The sequence below is a fragment of the Sceloporus undulatus genome, chromosome 2, assembly GCF_019175285.1.
Source record: "Sceloporus undulatus isolate JIND9_A2432 ecotype Alabama chromosome 2, SceUnd_v1.1, whole genome shotgun sequence".
Classification (NCBI taxonomy): domain Eukaryota; kingdom Metazoa; phylum Chordata; class Lepidosauria; order Squamata; family Phrynosomatidae; genus Sceloporus; species Sceloporus undulatus.
Window position 1 is genome coordinate 80,616,154 of NC_056523.1, and position 16,940 is coordinate 80,633,093.

General features: G+C 44.2%; 1 protein-coding gene across 1 annotated transcript in view; it reads right to left on the bottom strand.

The window, feature by feature from the left end:
- Positions 1-13,067, bottom strand: part of PDLIM7 (PDZ and LIM domain 7) — a 58,965-nt gene extending 45,898 nt beyond the window's left edge. The window contains exons 1-2 of the mRNA XM_042451825.1: positions 12,933-13,067; positions 5,382-5,488 (exon numbers count right to left, since the gene is read on the bottom strand). Coding sequence (XP_042307759.1) covers positions 5,382-5,486 — 105 coding nt within the window. The 5' untranslated portion in view covers positions 5,487-5,488; positions 12,933-13,067. The remainder of the gene's footprint in view (positions 1-5,381; positions 5,489-12,932) is intronic.
- Between the last annotated feature and the right edge of the window lie 3,873 nt (positions 13,068-16,940).

A 16,940-nucleotide genomic window follows, 5' to 3' on the forward strand; every position in this document is an offset into this window, starting at 1 on the left:
TAAGCTCTAGTCCCTGAGCAAACTACAGAACCAAAGACACCACAATATGTCGCCATGGCAGTTAAAGTGGAAGCATAGTGCTTTAATAATACAGTGCCCCTGAAGAGTAAACAGTGTTCCCTTCTACCATATACTACAACATATACTGAAACATGCAAATAAAACAAACTGGTCCATCCTTGAGAGTGGTGGCAAAAAGTACACAACTTTGAGTAGCCCCTTTCTAGAGCAGAATTTAGCCTGTATTGTTTTGCATGGAAGCTCCAGTTCTGATGAGGATATACAGCGTGTATTGGGGGTGAAGGTTCAGAGAATATTGACAAAAGAACCAGGAATGACCAGGAATACTCTACAGCAGGGATTCCCAATTGCTGGTGCAAAATGTAATTTCAGGGGGTGGTTTGTGTCGTTGAGATTAGTCATCTATCAGCTAGCTCCTTGAGTGCCTTTAGAACTGGTAGTAGGTGGGTGTGTTGCACAGATAATAGTTCTATTGTTTATTTTTAATTAAAAGAGAATTTTACAATTTACAGTAGTTTTTTTCTGAATTAGAATCTCGTTGCTCATCTTAGAATGGCAGTTTATGCACTGAATTAAAAGCCTTTTTTAAGTTCAATTTATTCACTTACTGTATTGTATGTTATTCAATTTGTGGTTTAAAAATTAAAAATTAGACTGCTTCATCTTCAAATGTGATATTAGTTTTGTAGGAGATGCTAACATTAACCAAACATTTCCAAGTGGTCTGGGGCATAGAAAAGATTGGAAACCACTGCTCTGCAGTGATGTTCTACAAGGATGTTTGGGGCCTGCTTGGAGAGTAGTTCATGTTCTTTCAACATCTCCACTGTTTCCTGATATGTTGTGGGCTCCACTCTCATAATAATTGATATAACTGGCTTGCAGTGAGAGATGGTAAGGATGGCTGGAGATATTGGATCAGGTACTTTTTTATACCTGATGATGGATAGCTATTCTGTCTCTCAGTTTGGTAAGTTTTCAGTAAAGAAAGAAACAGCTGTAGCCAATGGTCGCAATTATGGTGCCAGTCCCTGACACACTAGGGTAAGGAAACCTGTGCACTGCTCTAGAAGAACAACCTTCCAGAAACAGAGAAATCTGGGTTCTGTTGAAGAGCAAATTAGCCATCCTAGGCCAAGAAATCGTCAAAAAGTTTATAAATGTTGAGATTGCCACTTCCAGTGGTGAAAAGGCTTGTGGGAACTTTGAAAAAAAACACTTAGCTCAGCTTTATTCATATGCAACTGATCAACCACATAGTTATTTGTCATTAGTTAGTAAAATGTGTCTCCCCTGTATCAGTGGGGTAACATTGCATTGTTCTTCCTTCTAATCTCAAAGGGACATCCATCCTTAAGGTTGAAAAGGGCACAAAAGATCAAACAAGCAGCCATTTAGCACAGGTTCGCTTAACCCATTTCACTCCCAGTATAAAAGCCACAAAGCCAACAGTTTATAGCTCTTTTTAGCAACCATTTAGTCCCAGAGTAAAGCAAAATGCAAGATCAAATACGTTTAACAGTCCTGCAACAATGAAGCAATAAACTGAGTGGACAAAAACTGGACAGTGCAGTAAGCTTGGCTCACAACTAGAAACAGCATACCAACCATCTTTGGTTTCTAAGGTATTTACCAGCTGCTTCCCACATATTTTCAGGGATTTTCCAGCAACCATTTAACGGGCGTGGGGGATGGAGGGGAGTCAACAAAAACAATTATTCTCTGGACTGTGTAAAAGTTTCAAATATCCTTATTTAGATCAAGATTGGGGAGTTTACAGGCTCCTAGAAACTGCTGGACTCCAAATCCCATTAGTCCCATCCACCATGAGTGAGACTGTGGAATTCTGGGAGTTATCAAAGATATTGAAAAGTGCACATGTTATGCATCCCTTACTTATACATGACTGAAAACCAACCCTGCTAGTAATGGCAGTGAGGACACATGAGCCAGTGTGGTGTAGTGTTAGAGCACTGGACTATGACTCTTGAGATCAGGGTTCAAACCTAACCTTGGGCAAGTCACACGCTCTCAGGCTTCGAAGGGATCCTCTGAACAAATGTTGTCAAGAAACCCTGTGCACCTTAGGGTTGCCCTAAGTTGGAAACAACTCGAAGCCACAAAACACAAACTAAGGCTGTGTTAGGTTTTTGCACAGTCTGTTAGTAATATTTGCATGAGAGTACAGTATTCATTAAACACAGGATCGACCTGTACTCTACTTCCTTTTTATTTTCCATACAAGACTTTTCGTGAAAGGAATGACAGAAGCTTTTGAATAGGATGGCTGGACTGAAGGTTTGCATAGCCCTCCTTACTTATTTTTCTACCTATTTAACACTGGAACCCTTTTGCCGGCTTTTGTCCTCCTTGCTCTGGATCTTAATTAAGGGATAGTTTTTTCAGGGAAAGGGGGTGTAAGATCTTTTATTTAAGTACAATAAAAATCTTTATAGTTTATTCTTCTAGTTACTTCACAGTCCTGAGCACCTTCTGCATACCTGTCACCCCTCCTCTAGCATACTACATACATTTTCCAGAATTTATCAATGTAAAAGCTAAATCCTGTGGCTATTATCTGGAAAGTTAAAGTGTGTTTGTGTGGTAAAATGCTCAAAGTTTCACTTAAGACAGTGAGGACTAAATAAGAATGAGGTGTAATGTGACAGTGGCAGATATGCCCTAATCGATTATCCAGGTTCCCATAACTTGAGCAGAACCATTACACAAACCTCCCTGAAGCTGTTACAGACACCAATGGACTTGCCAAGGAGGACAGAGCGAAACTGCAGGAGTGCAGGCTGGATCTGGCCACCAGCATCTGCCTGAGAAGCACTGTGTCAGCTGAAGCAACCAGCATGGGCCATTCTCAGCAGCCATGTTGCCTGTTGGCAAATCAACATGCCATCTACCCAAATAGCACAGGAAGGAAAACTTTCTCAAGGCCGAGCCACAAAACAAGCTCTCATACAGCTTGCAAGAGGGATGGGCCAAGGCATGCTAGCGCAAGGGGAAAGGGACTGCTTATTCTAGTCTGGTATGTTTGCAGGAGGCACAAGCTGGGGTCTTTCCACAGAGAGGCTCTCCCCTGTCTAGGCAGGGGCTTTGTTAAGGATTGGCCAAAGGCCAAGAGAAACTTTAAAAAAAAACCCAGAGGGTGGGAGAACAAAAACAGAAGAGGCTGCCTCAGCACAAAGTGCTCCGAGCAGGAAAGCAAAACTACATCCCCAGAGAGTGGCTGGAAGAAGAGCAGAAAGCACAAACAGAACCTCCACCATAGCAACACACATTTGATAGATGGAAAAGAAGTCAGGCCTGGAATAGTTATTGTTTGGACTACAATTCTCAAAATTCCTTAGCCAGCAAAGTCACTAGCCATGCTAACTGGGGGTTCTAGGAGTATTAGTGCAAAAAAAGTAACTTTTCCAAGTTCTGGAAGTAAAAGCATACTGAAACCTCACTAGTGGCACAAAACCCCAGGAAATTTCAGAAGAGTTTTTTTGCATGGGAAGGAGAAGTCTGGATCTGGAACATGGGGGACTTTCTGGTGCCTGTCTCCAGCCCTCAGGGCTTCTCGTTTATAAAGAAACAGTCTGCTTTGCCAAGCAGCCGCAAGCGTCAGCAGTGGCTGCGTTCAGCATTCCAAGGCTTATAAGGCAATTCCAAGCAGAGGAGGAGTTGTCTGCAAGCCATCCTCTGACAGCTTTCACCAGCACCCACACCAACCCAGAGGGGCACTTTCAGGTCAGGAATGAGTCCTGAGGAGAGGCAGCCTAGGATGATAAGGTAGCTCCTCCAGGCCTTGGAGGAATGCTCCGGGGACATCGGTAAAGAATAATGGGAAGCATCAAAAACATTGTTATTAAATGTGGAAGGGCAGCTAGAGAGTTTTTAAACAATAAAGGAAACATTTATGTATTTATGGGGTGCTTTTCTTAAGTGTTGAAAGGATTTCACATATACCCTCAGTATCATCTTGTGAGATGGACCCTAAATTCCAGATGGAAAACACTGGCCCTCTTATGCAACAGAAAATCTTAAAACTGCCCTGGAAGTTTATAGTTAAATTGGGATTTGAATCATGGACCTCAAAATGGCTTATGGTGACCTTAAGTCTCATTTGCAGCATGGGAAAATCAGCTTCTACATCAGGGATGGGAATGTGTGGTCCTTCAAATGTCAGAGAGACTCCAACCTTCCCATCACTCAGTCAACCTGGCCAGTGATGGATGATGAAAGTGCTACAGTCCAGCAACATCTGAAGTTGTACATCCCTTCTCTAAATCTTCCCTTTACTACAAGGGTGGATACCTATTGGTCCTCCACATGTTGTCAGAATGCAAATCCCAGTAACCTAGCCACCAGGCAAGATTAAGGTGAATCAACTCTAACAACAGCTGGAAGACCACAGTTTGCCCACCCCTCCTCTTCTTGTCAATATTCTGTCCTCTAAACTTCAGAACAAGCTACCAGCTCTTGGCTTTCTGGTGGAAAGCATCAAGAAGATGAATAAGAAAAGTGTTTGCAGTGGCAAGTGACTGGATTTAGGGGTGGGGTTATCTGGATTTCCTTTCTGCCTCCTAAAACAGACTGTAGTTGGAGTTGGTAGACCTAAAGATGTCGCCCACAGGGAAGGGGCTGTGAATTACATTTCATACTCTACTCAAGCCAGTGCCTGCCAAAACAGGAGGTTCAGTAATATGCAGAAAGAGAAACTAAAGAAACCATAATCTCAACAGGTAAAAAACTGATAAGGAACCAGCAGAAGCAGCTGTTGAAAATGAGCTGTAAGACTGTTGCCCTCTGGCATAAAGATCTACCAGATTACACTTCTTGGCATCATATTTAGAGTAGCAGGAGTACGTATTCACATTGCCACAACGTCTTCCCCTTCCTGTGGAGACTTATCTCCACCCAGCACCAGCCAAATGCCATTTCCACAGATCCAAAAATAGGGAGCAGGAGCCACAAGAAGCCTGGTATCAAGTGACAGCCTGGCCACTGCCAAGGATCCTCTCATTACATCATTGGTGCAATGAAGTTCCTCCAGCCAGGGCCCTTCCTTTCTGATAAAGACAGTAGGAGAGCTTGAAGAGTTATCTTTTTTTGGAGGGGAGGTTACTACAACTCCTAGAATTCTGCTGGAGGATTCTGAATAATGAAATACCCCCCCCCAAAAAAAAAATATTCTAAACATTACAGCTAAGTGTGACCAAGAGTGTGCTGGTATAGGAACTACCTACAATGGAACTGATGATACAAAGAAACCACAACTGCTCTACATCCTTCAAAGTGGAACTTGGGGAAGATGGAAAGGAGAATGGCTCTTTGTGAAGGGGCTTTGAGGGGTTGATACTTACCCTGGAGATGGAGAGTGGCATGTTGAAGTCCTTGCCACCCTGCAGCCTGAAGCCCCATGGTGCTGGCCCATCTAGCAGTACCTTGTACGAGTCCATGTCACTCATTTCTGTGGAGAAGGAGAAAGGAACATTCACTTAGAAATCATAAGGGACTACAGAATGTGAAGAGGAGGAGATTGTCAAACAGGACAGGCTCCGGTGTCAAAAGTTTGAGACAGTAGTTGCAAGGGAAAGTGCAAGCTCCTCCACCTAAGTTTGCCACATCATGAACCATGAGCCAAAGTGCTTCCCCATCAGTGTTTCTTCTGTTTTCCTTACAGCTTTTCCTTCCCCTGTCTTTAGAGCAAGCGTAGACAACTATGGTCCTCAGAAGATTTCGGCCTACAAACAGCTGTAGCCAGCATAGCCCATTATGAAGGATTATGGGAGCTGCAATCCAAAAATATCTGGAAGGGCATAGGTCCTCCTCCCCACTTTAGGCTAACTCACATCATTGTCATAGTAAAAGAACATACCAAATGACAATTGATAAAAAGCAAAAATACCACACAAAAATGATACAAAGTATATAGTGATACAAAGGATGCCCACCCACACTCAAAAACCTGAGCAAAAAATTTTTTCCCTCCATTTCCCCCCAGACCTTCATATTGGTACTGAGAGGTGCCTTCCAACTTCAGCTTTTGAAGGCCTGCCTTCAAAACGTTGGCTTCCTAACTGCAGCAACATGAGTCCCAACTAAGAATTCCTATGCCTAGGAACTCCAGATCAAATTGGATATTCTGAAGGCAACTTCACCTTACATTTCAAATCGTCTTATTTAAACTTGGTCAGCTGGGGTTCAGTCTAAAGATCGGATTAGTTGTCAAAATAGGTTTGTGCATGTGGCTATGATGGCAGTGGCAGGCATCATCAAATAGCTAAACCTGCTCCCGCTACCAGTGTTGAGGCGGCCAATGTGGATGCTCCACCCCATACAAAAACATGCTGAAGTTTCCCCCCCCAGTCCAAAAGAAACTAAAATTGATTACATGAATTAAAGAAGAAGAGCAGAGGTTGTAGGATGGCGAATTTGTACAAGATAAGATAAGTCTCCTCCTCATGACATCAAATAACTTCTCCACATGGTCAGTAAGTCAATCAGAGCATTTTAGTACTGCAGTTCCTACAGCGAAGGGGAATACCAAACTGGGAATCAACGTTCAGATGTGGGGGGGGTTCCTACATTTGGGATTTGTGCACATAGAAACGTCGGTTTCTATGCGGCTTTAAACAGGTGCAGTGGGATTATTAAGATAATAAAAGTTGATGAAGTCTTATCTACGTCGCTAATTATTCTAAGAAAGATACCCCTGTTATGGTCATTGGCTATGGTGGTTGGCGCTTTGTGTGGGTACCATCTGAGAAAGCCACGATAAAACAAACAACGAGAGATTGCCTTTGGATCACCAACTTATCTCCCCTCTTGCCTGCATTCTTCCCAGGCAGGCTGTTGTCTATAAGGCTTCAAAGACACAGTCGAATCCATGATTGCTCATATTGGGATGAGAGATGCAATCACTCCTGAAAATCATAATTTTCCTGTGCGGGGTCGAAGAGAAGTTGGACAAATCAATGGGACCGGAAAAGATCCACGGTGGTTTCACACAAAGAATTATGTTCTTTAGGGTAGGCTTTAGAAACACCCCATCTCCCTTAGGAGGAGAAAAAACGCAATGTGGTAAGGCCTCGGGATTTCTCTACCAAAACCCTAAGGCCTGTACAGACAGGCCAAAATAAAGCTGCTTTCAAGTCACTTTGGAGGTATGGTATTTTAATGATGCCATTGCATCCTAAGAGTCACAAACTGCACCAAAGCTGCACTCCAGTCCTTAGGACTGGAGTGTGGCTTTGGTGCGGCTTTTGGAGGACGCATGCATCATTGAAATACCATACCTCCAAAGTGACTTGAAGCAGCTTTATTTTGGCCTGTCTGTAACAGGCCTTCGTGGTAATAAAGATGTAGCACTTATTTTAAAACTTGGTCAGCTTGGCTTGAATCAATGAAAGTATCCAGATTAATTGTCAAAATAGGTTTTGCGCCTAGGCAGGGCAAAGCTCTCACCACAGTATACCAGCCCTCCCTGGCTGGCTGAGGCACATCAGTTTGGAGGCTTTCACCAGCAGCACCGGTAACAACTTAATATCTTCTCTCAATGGGGACGGCAGAGGAATGTGCTCTGCTATGGAAGAAACTAGGAGCTTTGATTTCTCCAGCCTCTTGCAGAGTGGCAAAACATGCTTGGCTGGGGCTTTGTGCTATAGGCTGAAGGAATGCCTATTTTTATATATTTATTTATTGGCTTTACACGCTGTCTTTCTCCTAAAATGGGATTCAAGGCAGCTTGAGCCTCCACATTAACAGTAATAATGTACTTAGAAGTCTTTGTCTGGCCTAAAGCCTCTGCAACATCTCCAAACTGTGGCATCTACAGCCAAACAACACCAGCAATGGATATCAGCGGCACCCTGGTGAGGCACAGGAATCCATTTCTCAGGTGGCACTTTGTAGCCCTTGTGCTTTTGTAAGAATAGTTCATCTTTCTTTGTGGAAAGTAAACTAGTCTGGAACAAACCATGGTGCTCAGATACTGAGAAGAAACAGAAGCCAGGCTAAACTCAGGAGACTACTGGGAGCAAAGGCAGACCTACCCTTTGTCAGTCCCACCCACCACCACCCCCAACCCAACGCAGGCAGATGGAACCAAACTAGAAAACTAGGACCAAACGTCTTGTTGCTGGGTAGCAAGTCTGAAGACATTGATAAGCACTTCCAGGAAATGCCTTGGTAAACACAAATAACAGATGCACCAGAGGGGCAGCTGTGTTCCAAGCTTGGCAATGTCACCTTTTTGGACTTCAATACCAACCCCCCCCCCCCCCAGTAAGCAACCCTATTGGCGGGGAGTCCTAGAAACTGTAATTCAAAAAGAGTAACTTTCTCAGGCTCTTAATCAGTTGCAACAAGAACAGTCTTTTAGTACTTTAAAGGTTAACACATTTGTCAGGGCATAAGTTTTCTGAACTACAGCCCATTTCATCAGAGGAATTTTGGTGAAGGAGGGATGTGTAATCACCAGGTTTAGAACAACCTTCCCCAAAGTGGTGCCCTCCAGATGTATCAGATTACAAACTCCAATATCTTCAACCAGAATGGTCAATGCTGGCTAAGGATGATAGAAGATGCAGCCCAACATATCTGGAGGGCTCTGGGTTGGGGATTGTTAGAAGAGATGACAATTATGTTTAAGCTTAATTTAAAATCACTACAGTCGCTGCCTACATAACAGCTGGATAGTAAGACAAACATTCTAGCACTGGTAAACTTATTGACACTAACAACAGTATGTATGAAGTAAAACAGCAGGGAAACAGAGAAAACATAGGAGAGAAGAGGGATGGTCCATTGTAGGACAAGAGAATGAGATTCAAAGTCGCAAGAAACACACCCAATCAATATTGTACAGTACTGCACTTGAATAAAGTGACACAGCACAGCCTAAGGCCCAAGGCAGCTTCAAGAAGCCCATACATACCTTCCATACTTTTGCCGGAACCAAATTAAAAGTCTGCTAAGTTCTCATTTACAGTGGGCCCTTGGTATCTGCTGGGGTTTGATTCCAGGATGCCCCATGGATATCAAAATCTATGGATGCTCAAGTCCCATTAAATACAGTAGCATAGTAAAATTGTGTCCCTTATATAAAATGGCAAAATCAAGGATTGCTTTAGGAATTTGTATGTTTTGGGAATATTTTCAGGCCATGGATGCTTGAATCCGTGGATATCAAGGACCAACTATATAATAACAGGCAGCGACCAACTCCTTTACAGAACACAGCAGACTAAGAATCACTTAAGAAGCCCACTTTAAAAGACTAAAGAGACACAACAGCACTGAAAGTCCACAGACTCTTAATCTGTGGAACTAGAACTAGTCTTAGCCTTCCCTAATGTGACAACCTTCAACCATTTAACATTGCAGCTCCCATGACCCCAGCCAGCATGGTCAGTGACGGGGGTTAAAGATGCTGTAGTCCAGACTAGCTGAGAACATTTTTAGCTTTTTACAAGAACTCTCCCTGAACTTCAAGAAAGTAAGTTCTATCCAGGAGAGTATGCTATGATAGCTGACAAATAACACGAGATCTCCCCTTTTGTCCTCTTTGAACAGAAGAATCCATGGAGAATGGCCAGGATTCATTACTCCCATTTTACCCCTTCCCTGCAGAAGATTACCTTCTGCAGGGGGGAATGAACTACATGAGCAATGAATAAACCAGCCCAAGAGGAAAAGGCTCTTGCCTAGGCTGCCCCTTCATACCACCAGTAGGCACTGCTGTCTTTGGCCATGGAGCAAGTGAGTGCAGGATAAGCAGGACAAAAGGTTTGTGGCCTTCATTACTGGCCATCCTCACTCAAAATATACAGATAAAATTAAGACTGAAGCATAATAGAAAATCCCAAAGTTTTTTTTAAGATCTCTTACTCACAATTCTGTTGGACTACAACTTCCATCATCAGCCATAACAGAAGTTATATACAGTATAATCATCTAGTAAGCAACAGGTTGAGAGACACTCCCTTAAGTGGCTGTAAGAAGCCCTATAAGATCAGGTTAAGGGCCCTTTTAGTGAAGGGCCCATTTAGTCCAGCATCATATTTCTGACAGAAGCCAGCCACATGCCTCTGGAAAACCACAAGGAGGATGCAAATGAACAAACAAAAAACCATAGTGGACTGTTTCCAGCATTTAGTATCCCACCACCACCAAGATCCTGCAGAGATTTTACTATGTTTAAACACAGAGGGTCAATTTGTCTGCCAACATAGTCACAATCTCATCACTAGAAGACATGTCCCAAAAGGAGGGCAAGTCACATCACAGGACATCCAGTCTCTGGTTCCTCCTGAAGTCACCACAATGATCAAAAGGACCCATCAATTCCCAACAGTTCATGTTTAAAAAGGCCTATCCATTCAAAGATGAGGAACAGGCACTTTTTGTCCTCTTGGGAATGGCCAGGGTGAGACCCCGCTAGAAGAGCAAAGCTGTTCTCGGCCCTTCAGGAATTCAGAACATGCTGTGAGTATTAAATTACACCAGCAGCTCCTCAGAGGCAATTTTGGAGGAGGGAAAGGCATTGGGGTAGGGAAAGCAGGCTGGCTGGCACCAGGTACTTGTGCTGGAGCATGTGTATACAGGTACAGACCCTGGATGAGGAGGCGCAGACCCGTCTCCCTTTCTTCTGCAATCCAGCCACGGTGGAAAAAGGAGCAGTCACCATCACCACTGCTCTCCTCTTCCTCTTGCCTGCAGTTGTCACCTTGCTCCCTCAATCCTCCACAAATCTTGGGCAAGCCACACACTCTCAGCCTCAGAGGATAACAATAGTAAACCCCATCTGAAGAAACTTACCACGAAACCCCTATTATAAGGTTGCCTTGGTGTCACTGTAAGTCAGAAACGACTTGAAGGCACAGAACGACAATGAAGTGGCCAAGAAGCACCAATGTGGAGGCCCTGCAGGAGTGGCACAACCAGGTTAAACAGACATCATCTGTTTCCAGGACATGTCCTCCATTTCAACCCTTGTGTCCAGAAGGAATTCCAAAATTTCCTCCATTTTGAGAATGACTAAGAAGCATGAATTTACATTTCTATTAATGTTTTTAGCTTTTCTTCAGTCATGTCCCTACATTTTGCAGTGTCTTGTCCTCCTTGGCAGGTAGGACATCTGGTCACCCTGAGAGAAATTCCAAAATGTCCTTCATTTGGAACACAACTATGGAGACATACTCATGTAGATGTTCTTAGCTGTTCTTTGGTCATGTCCCTATATTTTCCTTGAATGTCCCTACATTTTGTGGTGCCTTGTCCTCCTTTGTGGTGAGGATATCCGGTCACCCTACCCCCAAATGTAAATCTGCCACAGGAAGATGGGAGTGCCACACACCCGCTGATGCCACAAACCACAGCACACCCCAGTCTCTTGGCAACAGAGGACTCCAGGGACAGCCAGGCAAGCAAGCAAGGTCCTGCCAAAACAGGGAGGAGAACATAGCACACAGCATGAAGGACGAAGGGAGTGAAGTAGCCGGAAAGCCCCCCCCCCCGCCACTTGCTCAAGAGAGGTGACCATATGTCCTAACCACAAAGGAGAACAAGGCACTGCAAAATGGAGGACCTTCAAGGAAAAATGTAGGGACACTACCAAATTAAAGCTGAAAGCACTCTTATAAATGTAAATTCATGCTTCTCAAGTCATGTTTCAAATGGAGGACATTTTGGAATTCCGCCTGGAGAGAAGGTTGAAATGTAGGACTTGGAAAAGGAGGACTTCTGGTCACCCTGGTGGTGACATCTTAACCAGCCCCTCTTTGCTAAGGAGCAATGAGGGGAGAAGGGTAGAGTACGAGAGCAGGCATGGGGGAGTAGTTTTGAGTGTTGGACTAGGGATCTGGAGAGCTGGGTTTGTATCCCATTGGGTGACCCTGGGCATGTCACACTCTCTCAGCCTCAGAGAAAGGCAATGGTAAACTCCCTCTTAAGAAACCTGGCCATGAAACCCACATAATAGGGTCGCCATAGGTCACCATAAGGTGGAAACATGACTTGAAGACACATTACAGGACCTGTCCTCCATTTCCACCTTCTGTCCAGGAGAAATTCCAAAACGTCCTCCATTTGGAGTCTGACTCGGAAGCATGGGTTTCTCTACATTTCTATGAGTGCTTTTAGTGTTTCGTTGGTCATGTCTCTACATTTTCCTTGGATGCCCTATACTTTATGGTGCCACACTCTCTCGGCCTCATTAGAGGCAATAAGACCCTCTGAAGAAACTTTGCCACGAAAAACCCATGACAGGGTCGCCTGAGGGGCACCATAAGCCAGAAAGGACATAAAGACTCACCACCACAGGTCCTCCTTTCTCCCGGACGCGTCCTACATTTCAACCAGAATGAAATCCAAACTGTTTTCCACTTGGAGCCGGACTTAAGAAGCATGAATTCACATTCATATGAATGGTTTATTATTATTATTATTATTATTATTATTATTATTATTATTATTATTATTAAGGAACATCCTCCTTTTTTTTCTTCCTGGAAAAGGTCCTCCATTTCGCAGTGCCTGTTCCTCCTTTGCAATGAGGAGGACCTCTGGTCACTTTGGAGCAGTGGTCCCCAAACTGTGCCCTTTAAAGAGGATTTTGGACCTCATCTCCCAGAAGCCTCAGCCATGTTGGGCAATAGCCTGGGATTCTTAAAAGCAGTGGTCCCTAAACTGTGCTCCTGAAAGGGATTTCGGACTTCATCTCCCAGAATCCCAGGCTATTGCCCAACATGGCTGAGGCTTCTGGGAGATGAAGTCCAAAATCTCTTTAAAGCGCATAGTTTGGGGACCACTGCAGGGAGTAACCCATCCAATGGTCACCCACCATTATCTCCCCCCCAGACCCCCGAGAGAAGCCTTTGGGGGCATGCCTAGCCCGGTTGGGGGGAACCTACCTGGAGGACTCGAGGGACAGTGCCCCCTTCTTCTTCGTCTTCTCCTCCTGTGCCCAGCTGGGAGCCACCAAACCCGCCTCAGCCGCACAGGGAGAGCGCAGGCGAGGGTGGCTTATATAGCTCCCTCCCTCTGAGGCTCCGCCCCCTCATCACAAGACACGCCCCCAAGCATTCAACAAGCCTGCCGAGTGCTTGGTACGCATGCGCCCCGCTTGCCGCGCCTGCTCCCCTCAAACACATAAATACATATACCCGCGGGCGCCCCCTGTCGCCTCTTCCTGGAGCTGCAAAGCACAAACCTTTTAGTAACTGATGCTATTGCTTCAGCTGCTACAGCCAGAGCCCTTGTTTAGTGTGGCTTCAAGTCTTTTATAATAAGATTGATTAATAAATATATAAAAGCATTATTTTTACCCCTCCTCTCTGTCAGAAGACATACAATATCCAATACCCCAGTTGTTCCCTTTTCCCCTTAAATATTATTAAACACATTAACTATTGAAAAACAATACATTAAAATAATCAAAGATGGAGGAGTGGGGTGCCAAGTACTGAGAGAGATGGGGAGGTTCAGTTCAATTGGTAGCCGAGTTTGCTATTCAGGAAAGGCCTCCCGGAAGACAGCCGTCTTGACAGCCTTTTTATAATAAAAGATTTATTCCCGACTTATAGCCACCCTGACACCAGGCTTTTGGCAGCAAGGTTTGTTCAAAAGGGTAGAGTTCAAAGATATAGCCATGTCAGTAGAATCAGTATATAGAGAGAAATCTTGCAGCACCTAGAGACTCACTGAAAGAAAGAAGCTGGCAGCATGAGCTTTCCTAGACTAAAGTGTACTTCCTCAGATGCATTTGGTCATACGTCTAGGGAAGCTCATGCTACCAACTTCTTTCTTACAGTCTGTAGAGAGAAATCTTGCAGCAGCTTTGCGATTGATTGAAAGAAAGAAATTGGCAGCAGGAGCTTTCCTAGACTAAAGTCTACTTCTTCAGAAGAGGCAAATACAATAACATACAAGCAATAATACCTTTATTGGACAAACCAAAATGCACAACTACATGTTGCAAGCTTTCAAAGTCACACTGGCTTCTTCATCAGGCAAACAGGAGAAAGAAATTGATATTTTGAAATGGAAAGAAAACTGCATTTTGCTGTTTCTGGTCTTAGTTCAGATGGTAGGGAGAGCTACCTGCAGACTGGCATCTCCCCCTTTTTTTGGCCATGTGGTCACTGGTAGATTTTCAAAATCAAGGAAATGTAATGTTCATCTAGATCAAGAGAAGTAATAGTGCCACTCTATTCTGCTCTGGTCAGGCCCCACCTGGAAGACTGTGTCCAGTTCTGGGCACCACATTTCAAAATGGATGTTGAGAAACTGGAGCGTGTCCAAAGGAGGGCGACTAAAATGGTGAAGGGCCTGGAAACCATGCCCTATGAGGAATGCCTTAGGGAGCTGAGGATTCAAAATACATAATATATTTGTTTCCTTATATATTAGTCCAGACTCGCATTGTCCAGCATGTCACGTTCCTTTGTGAAGCCACAGGCTCCTATGTAGGTAGAGAACACTGAAATTCTCAAGAAGTCTTCATGTTTTGCCTCAGGAAAAATTTAGCTGGTGTTCATTCTGTAGCATCAGAAGAGGGTTTGTCATTGCCATCCTGTGAGGCTAGAGGGAGTGTGACTTGCCCAAGGTCATCCAGTGGGTTTAGGATCCTAGAGTTGAAAGAGACCGCAAGGGCCACCCAGTCCAACTTCATTCTGCCATACGAGAACTCACAGTCAAAGCGCTCCCTGTGATAGATGGCCATCCAGCCTCTATTTAAAGACGTCCAAAAGAAGGAGACTCCACCACACTCCAATGGAGTGTGTTTCATTGTCAAACTACTCTTACTGCCAGGAAGTTCCTCCTAATGTTTAGGTGGAATCTCTTTCCCTGTAGCTTGCATCCATTGCTCCAGGTTGGGTCCTATTCTCTGGAGCAGCAGAAAACAAGCTCACTCAAGCCTCAATATGACACCCCTTCAAATATGAATGTGGTGGCTTAATGGTTAATTCTGATGATTGGAAGGTTGGCAGTTCAAGGCCCAAGTGCTGCGTGAGGGAAAGAGCTCCCATCACTAGTCCCAGCTTCTGCCAATCTAGCAATTCAAAAGCATACAAATGCAAGTAGATGAATAGGTGCCACTTTGGTGGGAAGGTAACAGCGTTCAGTGCAATTATGCTGGCCACATGACCAACCAAGTCATCTTTAGACAATGCTAGTTCTTTGGCTTAGTAACAGAGATGTGCATTACCCCCTACAGTCAGTTATGACTAAACATTGATATCAAAGGACTACCTTTACCTTTACCTTACCAAATAGTTAAACAGGGCTATCATATCACTTCTTAACTGTCTCTTCTCCAGACAAAGCATACCCAGCTTCTTAAGTGGTACTTCACAGGGCATAGTTTCCAGACTTTTCACTATTTTGGCTGCTTTCCTCTGGACACGCTGAAAGCAGAAGAGAAAGGTTCTGTGCATGAAAAGAGTTCAGCCCTTTTCAGTCTACCCAGACAACTCATGTACATGACAGTTAGTGGACCCCAGAAGAGGCCAAAGAAAATTAGTAAGGCATGATTAATAAAGCGGCTTCTGCTCTATAGTATGCTTTTCTCTATAGGCTACTGTGCTGGCACAAGCATGGAGTAGTGTTGTGGCAGAATGATGGAGAAAGCAGAATTTGGACCTTCTTGATACATTTTGCCAAGAAATCTATAGGATGTGATTGCCATAGGTTGGTGTTCCCTTGAAGGCACATCACAAAAATAATAAAGTACTTCCCAAAATCCAAAGAGGCAGGCAGGGCTTATAACATGCCAGTGTGATGTTATGGTCAGAATCAGTCTGAGACATGGAGATCCAGGTTGAAGTATCTGTGTAGCCATTAAATTCACTCAGTGACCTTGGGCAAGTCATGCTTTCAGGCACACCTATGTTAAAAGGGTGATTGTGAGAAGAAAGCATGAGGAGGAAAGCCATGTATGCCACTTTAACCTCATCTGTCTTGGAATGGTATCACCCCTATGCATGCAAAAGGATCTTGTAGAAACATTGAGACTAACTGAAAGAAAGAAGGTTGTGGCATGTGCTTTTATAGACTTCAGCCTACTTCCTCAGATGCATCCTTTTGCATTATGATTTTCCAGACTAACACGGCTATATCTTTGAATTCTACCCCTGTGCATGGTTCCAGGTTGCAGATAAAGCTGGGAACAATGACACCAGCTTGTTTAATGTTTCCAGCTGCCGTATGTATGAAAGCTACTATTTACCACATTAAACCTTAAACTGTCCAGTAGGATCATCCAGTGGTCTAGCCTTTCCAAAACCAACACATCCTGCTAACTGGAGATAATGAAAACTGTAGTCCAGTACATCCTGAGGGTGGAGAAGACTGAGCTGACTTCCAACTGTGAGGGACAGGAATGCTCCAAATGGAGACTTCCCCCACTCCTACTACAGTGGTGCCTCGGGTTACGAAATTAATTCGTTCCGCGGCCGCTTTCGTAACCCGAAAAGCCTTCGTAAGCCGAAATGCCATAGGCGCTAATGGGGAAAAGCCGCGGTTCCGTGTAAAATAGCGCCGAAGTTTTTTCGTAACCCGAAAAAACATTCGTAACCCGGAACAATTATTTTCTATTGGATTTTTTCGTATCCCGAAAATTTCGTAACCTGGGTAATTCGTATCCCGAGGTACCACTGTACTTGAAATCCTTTTCACCTAGAGATATCCAGAAAGAAGCAATCTGTATGTGGCTGGTGATGGCTGCTACCTAGTGGAACTGGTGCAGAGGGTAGAGTCACCAGAGACAGACCCAGCTCTGTCTGCTTTGCCATCCACCTTCTCCTCTTGTAATCACCCTGTGGACATAAGCGATTCATGACAAGTTTGTGGGAGAGCTCTGAACTGAAGATGAAACCTAGAGCACATATGCCACAAAAGACAAAAAGATTTTTACAAGT